The 8,338-nt window shown below is 44.0% G+C and overlaps 1 protein-coding gene across 2 annotated transcripts in view; it reads left to right on the top strand.

Moving 5' to 3' along the window:
• The window catches only part of CLDN10 (claudin 10), a 106,344-nt gene that overhangs the window by 90,518 nt on the left and 7,488 nt on the right, over nucleotides 1-8,338 (top strand). Inside the window, exon 1 of one of the 2 annotated variants that reach the window (XM_019529746.1) lies at nucleotides 7-246. The exons of the other annotated variant lie outside the window; for it this stretch is intronic. Within the exon in view, the coding sequence (XP_019385291.1) occupies nucleotides 27-246 (220 nt within the window). The 5' untranslated portion in view covers nucleotides 7-26. Of the gene's footprint in view, nucleotides 1-6; nucleotides 247-8,338 lie in introns of those variants that run through there. 2 annotated transcript variants of the gene reach the window in all.

Below are 8,338 nucleotides of genomic sequence, written 5' to 3'. Positions count from 1 at the left end.
TGTCGCCCAGGCCGGGCGGCGGGGCTATGGCGAGCACAGCGGCGGAGATCGCGGCACTGGCGCTGGCGCTGGCGGGCTGGGTGCTGGTGTCCTCCACGCTGCCCACCGACTACTGGAAGGTCTCGTCCATCGACGGCAGCGTCATCACCACCGCCACCTTCTGGGCCAACCTGTGGAAGACCTGCGTGACCGACTCCACCGGCGTCTCCAACTGCAAGGACTTCCCCTCCATGCTGGCCCTGGACGGTCTGCACCGGCCCCTTCCCCTCCCTAACTGTGCTGCTCCGCGGGGCGGGGAGGGGGCTGGAAGGGGCACTGCGGGGCTCCTCGGGCATCCCCCCTCTTTTCCCGAGGTTGGGGGGGGGGAGAGGGCAGAGGGGCTGCTGGACCCATCTCCCCGACAGCTGATTTAGACTTAAGCATTCGGGTGTCAGACCTCGAACCAGGCTCCTTGCCTCTGGCCACAAAGTCTGAGCGCTGCGCGTTAATCCCACTCCTATGCCTGCGTGAAAGCCTAGGTCAGACGCACAGCCTGTGCCTTGTGGGCAAACAAGAGGCGGGGGCGGGGGACCCCTCCGAGCCACATCCTAGGACTGTGGGCTTTCTCCCACCTCTGGCGACTTTTGGGAGGCTAAATCCAATGTCACCACTTGGGTCCAGCTTTGTGTAGATGCAGGGATGTGCCAGCTGACAGGTGGTCGCAGCGAGATGCCAGCGGCTCCATTCTGTCCCCTTATCCATTTCTGATCAAAAATAGCAGGGCATGAAACACGGCTTCTCATCCAAAACTTGCTTGCCAGGGTGGTTTTAGGTGCAGGTCAGAAACATTTTTTAAAATTGAACTGATTCTTTCCCACTCTTGTTTTCCTGGACACTCAGGCACTATGAGTGAGCTGGCTTTTCCTCTTGTGTTCCCAAGTTTTTCAATATTATGTAGTTAACTTGGAACTTCCTACCCTCAATTTATTTGAAAGATTAACAGGGATATATATTCCACACTTGGCAGTTCACAGGAGGTAACTCTGCACGCTACCTTCTCCAGCTGTCAGTAGCTAATTTCCTATGTGAATGCCAAGCAGTTCACTTGGAGCTGACATGAAAAGAACAGGACCTAATTTTTCTTGTCTCTTAATTGTTTCTAAACCATTGAGACATTAAGCTCTTTATGTTTTTGCCAAACGTGCCCAGGATTGGAGGGAGGGGGGAGGAAATGAACCTTTACATCATTCCATTTTAATGAATGCTCTTTTGCTTCCAAGTGGTACTAACTCAGATGTAATTACTTTATTGATAAATGACAACTTAAACGTTTGCAACAGTTGGGTATGCACAAATAAGATGTGCATTGCTTAGTTTTGAAGCAAGTAGAAATACAGTGCTGCAACTGAGATTTTATTCTGGTGTTTGAAACTAAAGATTGAGTTATTGCAAAGAACTAAATAGTTTTTCTTCTAATTTTAAAAGGAACCATTTACATGTGGGAGGCAGGAAGGGATATATATATATTTTATCACTTCTAGCTGTGGATGTAGTTGAGTGAACTGCAGGATGTGCAATAGGATGTATAATATTTATATTATTTGCAATCCTTTTTTTGCAACCTGTGGCTGAAAAAGGAGGCAAGAGGCAATAATATTTCTAGTGTAAAAACTTTTGACTACAAAAAACCAAAAACAGGCAAACAAAAAACTAATTAGCAGCTGAATCATTAAAAAGGGGTGGTAGTGAGATATGAAACCTTTCACTGATCCCAGTCAAGGGGCCTGCCAGAGCAGAGGTACAGTGGCAGGGTCATGTAGGTGACTTTCAATTGTTCTTGTTTAATTGCTTCCACTTTACAAATAAGCATAAGCAAAGGTACTGAGTACGTAGGGGTTCATGGACTCTGGCCCCCCTTGGGAAGAGGGCAGTCACCTGAAATGCATAAAAGTTTCCACATATTCATCATCCTTGCCCCCTCCTACCCAAAAATAAAAGTTGGTGCCTATGGGGATAAGAATTCAGTCCTCTGCCCAATCTACAGCCTGTTCTGGGTTGGAAACCAAATGCATTGACATGGAATCCCTCTGAGCCAGATCCCAGGAAAGTGTCATTTCTCCTACTTCAAATGACTTGTGAGATGCTAAGGCCAATTTCACCAGCTAAGGAGCTTCCATTCCCTTGAACAGGTGCAATGTATAAAGCCAGTCATAACTAAATGGTGACTGGCTCCGCTCTGCCCTCTTTCAAAAATCACAGCATTTCCTTTTGTTGGCTCCAAGATTTACTTGCTCTGAAAAAGAAAACAAAGTTAACAATAAAGCTAGTAAGATTAGGAGCATTTAGAACTCTGAAGAGAATAAGAATAGAACAGCAAGAAAAAATAATGGATAGAGAAAAAGTTCCTTACCAGCAAAGGTGCAGCTAGGTCTTTTTGCACCCTGGGCCAAAAAGGGTGGGTGGGATGGTTGGACTGAATGCTGGAGAACAGAGTTGATGGAGGAGGGAGGCAGGCTTTTCCAAAGAGATACCTGGCAGGTGGCTGCAGGGTCCAGACATAGGAGCAGGGGTAGGACTTCCCTCATCAGCCTCACTCTGCAACCACTATGAAATTAACTTTTTTTTTTTTTTTGGTCCCATAAAACTAATTTCAGTGTGAGCATATATGCAGTCAGTATCTCTAATATGGGACCGAATGACTAGGCTTGGCCACAGTCAGATGATGCAGAGTGTGTTGGCAGTAACACGTTCCCCAAAACTACAGGAAAGATATGAAGTGACTGGTCGGCTGCTGTATCAGCTTAAGATTTAGCAGCTGATGAGTCTCATTAGGCATTCCATGGTCAGACTGACATTATCACTCCCCTTGCTGCAGAACCTACCATGAACCTGTGTCACATGGTGTTATGAATATTTCCTGTCTCATACCTGATGCCACAGAACATAAATGTCAAGTGTGCTGCAGTGTGATATGCTGGGCATGGCTCAGGATGGTTTCTACCTCCCTCATCTTAAGGCACATAAAGAATTCGGTGTGGCATTTATGTAGTTTCCCTCCTTCCCTCCCCTTCTTTCTTGCCCAGCTGTATTAAGGGCTCAGGGAATTCCCTTTTTTAAGATACAGAGTAGTGAGAATTTTCTTCCTAACTACTCTCCTGAATAAAGATATGGGGCCAGATCCCACTTTACTTGTTAGATGAATACGTAGATTTGCATGTTTATGTGAGATCTTGATCCACTTCACTTGAGTCTCTGAGAAACTGTTAATACGAAAGGTGTGTGGATCCTCCTCTGTCTTGCTGCTTTTTTGTGATCTAGTCTTAAAGATAAGATGTATATAGGTTGGAAAAATAGATACATAATGGATTTGCAGGAATTCAAGCAGGATGGAATATAATTGTGCTTAGATGTCAAAGTCTACTTATGCATCTAATAGGTAAAATAAGATCTAGCCCATTGGGTCCCTCAAGGAAAGTCAAGAACCATTGTTCCATCTCCCCGACACTCAGACCACAATATGCTGGCAAGCACAACTGGTCAGGTCCACTGGAATAGGTGTGTGGAATAAGAGCAAGTGAGAACAAAGTTGCCAACTGTCTAGCGTAGGGGTTTTTCAACTGGGGCTACATGTACCCCCAGGGGTACTTAGAAAGGACATAGGGGGTACGCGTGGATGAGTGGGGACAGAGCACGCTCTGGGGCACTTTATGTGGCATCTCCCCTGGCACCTTCCCATATTTTGCTTCTTACCCAGGGGAGGGGGAAGGATGTGCTGGGTGCCACCAGCCCCATTTAGCACGCTGCAGTATCTCCCCACCCCACACTTCAGCTTGCTCTCTGTGCCCACTCCCAGGAGCAGGGCTGAGGGCAGCGGTGCCCCTCTGCAGGCCGCACATGCACTGCCCAGCTGGGCTTGCACACGGTGGCTGCTGCTGCCTCATGCCACCGCTGCCATGCCCCGCGCTGCTTTCCTGCGGCTGGTCACGTGTGGCTCTGTGGGCCGCTAACACACTTTGCACCACATGCGCCGCCATTCAGTAGCTTGCAGAGCCACGTGCGACTGGCCACGGGAAAGTGGTGCGACAGTGGTGGTGTGGGGCGGTGGCAGCTGCCGCATGCGAGCCCCACCCCCACCAGTCATCCGGGTAGTGCGTGTGGCCTGTAGAGGGGCACTGCTGCCCTCACCCCCACTCCCGGCCCTGCTCCTAGGAGCAGGCACAGAGACACACTCCTCCCCAGCATTCTCAATCTGGCCCCCCAGCCCCTTCCCTCTCCCAACCCCTTCCCTCTGGTGCAGTAGGGCAGCAGAACAGGTGCCATGTGCAGTGTGTTTCAGACCCTGTGGTGCTGCATGCAGGTCAGCTACAGACCCAGGGGCAGCACTGGGGGCTGGATAGTGGGATTCTCTGGGATGGATTTGGCTTGTAGGGGATAGAATCAGTTTCTCTGAGCCCTGGAACAGCTCCAACATGATACATCTAGGTTGGAGATCAGGCCACTTTAGTAGAAAAAAAGAATCCCAAGTTCAAGTTGTTGCTTTGCCTTGCTCAAGTTCTTCTTAAGTATGGGGTTTAATCTGAGTTTCCCTATGTACTTGTGGTGGGGTCCCCTTTCCCCACAACCTGTTTTTTGTGAAAAATATCTGAAAGCATGTGGTTCGTGCCTAATGAAAAGCCGATGAGGAACTGCAGTATTTTTGAAATCATGGCAATTTTCATGAGATTTTCCCACAACCTGTACTTCCTGATAGCCTTACACACCATATAGCCCATTTTGATTCAGGGCCCAATACCACACTGCTTACAGTACTCTTGTGAAATTTGTGGGAGCTTTGCCTGAGTAAACAGGTCATAAATTTATCTCTGAGTTTTGTGCAGTGCTACGCGAGGACACAATATTAATAATGAAGCCACCACACAAAATTAGCACATTTCAGTCACCGTTTTTTCACCAATGGATCCAATAACTTGCTAAGAGGATATCTGAAAAATAGTTCATTTAAGGAAAAAAGAGTTAAGAAAACTATACGGAAGCTTACATCCTGGGTGTGTGTTTTATGAAATAATCTGTCTATAGAGCAATCTCATTTGTTTCACATGGTGCAATGTGGACAATATCATATAAGACATGCATTTCGGAAGTGACAGTCCTTATAGTATTATGCATTTTTTCTTTATATCATAATAAATGGATGTCAGCTCCTCAGAACTTTTCATACATGAGGGCAGTATTATTCATTACCTAATAGGATTATTTTGAATGCACAAAACATGTTTAAAAACAAAAGACCAAAACTGAAGTAGGTCATGATTGGAATGCTGCTGAACATATATAATGTGGCTGAAACATATTCGTTTCTCTCAGTAATTTATTTTTCTCCTCTGTTTAAAATGTGTGACTTTAAGTTGTTCTGACTGTTTATTGGAATGATCAATTGGTGCATAGTTCAATTAACCACTTTCCTACAGCTTGCAGTCCAAATATGTTTTTAACATGTTAGGAAATAGCATATTTATTTCATTCACCAGTAGAAACTGAAGAATTCCTGGCTTTTTCCTCTTTTATTGTTTTTTATTGTATTTTTCCTATTAGCTAGGTGGTAGGAAGGAAATTTAAAACTGTATTTAACAAAATAGTCATAGGTAACAAATGTTAACTGTTCAAGACAAACAAAAGTCATATCTGGTTAAATATTCATTACCCTTTTAAAGGAACCTTAATACATCTGCATTTTTATAGTGCCTCTCAACATAGTAGGTAGGCAGGCGCTATTCAGGTAAATTAGAAGGTACTCCTAGTACCTTCTGCTCTTTTCTCCTCTTGGTTTAAATGATAAATGTATCAATTTCTAAATTCTGTATTAGAAAACAGCCTAATGCCGTGTTCCCCAAACTATGGTTCACTCCCCTTGCATGTCTGGGGAGGGATGTAAGTGAATCACAGTTGTAAGAACCAGTGCACCCCTGTTTCAGTCATCACTGCTTCCCCTGGCACCTATTCCCACTGATTCCCCCCCACCTTCAATCTGTTGTTACTAGGGAAGAAATCAGCAGCAGAGGAAGTAGAAGCTGAAAAAGTGGGGTGCAAGAGTGGCCAACTTTTAATAGAGAGGGGCACAAACCCACAAGGTTTGGGAAATGCTGCCCTAACTGGATAATTTTTTTAGTACACGGAACTGAGCTTAGAATTTATTTGGCCTACTGAACTTGGTAAAACATTGGTCAAGTACAGTTATTCATTCAACAGAAGCCACGGATATTCCAAGTCATGGTATTGCTAATTGAAACTATTTTGTAGTTGAGTGAGTTATTTATTTCTTCCTGTGACACTAGCCTCTATTATTTTACAAGCATGCTTTGACCTTCAGTAACAAACAAATCTCAGCCATGTTGTTTATAGCATAGGCTAAATATTTTTGTTGAGGTGAATATTTACTATTTCTCCTATGAAACTTAGACATAAATAAAGCTTAAAGAACCCATGGGTAAATATGTTCATGGTTCAGCACCTTAATGTGCTAATTAGCTACTAACAGAGCCAGTAAATTGACCTGTCAAAAATAATGGCTTCCTCCGCCAGTTTTCATCTTCTACTATACCAAAATGGTATGGCAAATATATTTCCAAAGCAAAGAAAGTAGAAGTAAGTTCTGATATTCATGTTGCTAAAATTAAAAAAGGAAATAGCTTATTATAGACTTAGAAATCCAGGGTCAAATTTTGGCATCCTTCCTTATTAAAACTTCCCTCCTTTTGACTCAGCTAGGAGGCTTATCTGAGTAAAGATTGAGCAGAGGTGCAGCTTTTGTCCTAGAAATAGAAAGATCACTATGGGCATGTCTACACATGCTTTTACATGTGCCTAATGCACATTAACCTAATGCACATTAAGGCAATTTAGGCACATGTATACATATACATGCGCTAACATGCATTAGTGCAGGTGTGTGGACCAATTTGGGACAAAAGCTAGTCCCAAGTCAATGGACACACACCACATTAATGCACATTAGTGCGTTTATGCATCCAGTAATGCCATTTAGTGCATAAATTTGATATCTTTATGCAGATATCAAATTTAGGCTCAAATACCTTAAATCATCATTTTTAGGGGGCATTAATGGTGTGCACGTGTATCTGCATGCCCTTAATATGCCTTAAATTGGGCTAATGCAGATTAAATGTGCACATATAGACATGCCCTATTACTGTAACAGGAACTGAGTCAGCTGAGGACTATAATTCTGGAGGCTATAATTCTGAAGTTTCAGTTTATTCTAATCACCTGTGAAGTCAGTTTCATTATACAGGCAGTCCTGGAATTGAGCAAACCTTTTACAGTTCATGAGTGTAGTATCTAGAAATTATTCACTGGTAAGCATACCCAAACTTTTGTCTTCAAATTAACTATTCATTGGGCCAGGAGAGTGCAGTAGGAACCACGATGGTGCTCACCTGGGCAGGTGGAGTCTTGCTCCCTAGTTTGTTTCTATATTTTATCCAATAGCCATTTTCAGTTAAATGCAGAAAGTCTAGAAAACAACCCAGGACTCTCCAGCCTAGGTGAGTGCCTTAACCAGCAACCTCCCTAGGTCACTCTTGGCCCAATTTATCCTCAGTTTTTTCTGCATAGTAGCATAGTATTAACAGGAGGGATGAAGAATGCCTATTTCCAACTCAGAACAGCTTCTAACGTAGTGGGTAGAATACTGTCCTAGGCAGTAGGAGTTGTGGATTTTAATCTGCTCAGGCTGAGAAGGGCACTAAAACCAGTTCTCTTGCATTCTCACCCAGTGCTCTAACAGCTAAGCTACTATATAAAATGTAGATCATGTTGGTCCCTCTTCTTCCAGGCATGTTTTAAAAGAGTGAGTGCTGCTCAGACCTACAAAAGCAAGAGTGTAGACACACACCTTCAAGAGAGAGTTCTAGGTTGTGGATGCCAAGTGGAACAAGACATCTCCCTGTCATCCCGGATCAGTTGCCTGAATTCCAGAGTGCTTTCTGTTGTCTCATTTTAGGTAGCTCCCTGTTCAGTATGCTGGCCATGTTGGGTCCCATTTGGAGGCACCTAGCACTCTCTGTATGTATGCAGTCTATACAAAGCCTAAGTAGCTAACACAGGGTTATGAATTCCATGCTGGAGTGCTGCAGTACTTAAATTTAAGGTGCACAAGTCCTTAAAGGTGTACTTTTCATTTCCATTTAGGTTATTCCCAAACACGGAGAAATAAAGGCCCTTTTGTGCTCTTTTTACAGTGCTTCAGCACTGATTGAACTGGAAACATTTTTCCTCTACATGGAGTTGTGTATGGGAATTTAATTGCAGTTCACCTCGTCTTCATTTTATTTATGTACCT

Source organism: Crocodylus porosus, unplaced genomic scaffold (assembly GCF_001723895.1).
Source record: "Crocodylus porosus isolate Cpor-Errol unplaced genomic scaffold, CroPor_comp1, whole genome shotgun sequence".
NCBI lineage: Eukaryota > Metazoa > Chordata > Crocodylia > Crocodylidae > Crocodylus > Crocodylus porosus.
This window is presented reverse-complemented; position numbering and strand designations above follow the sequence as displayed.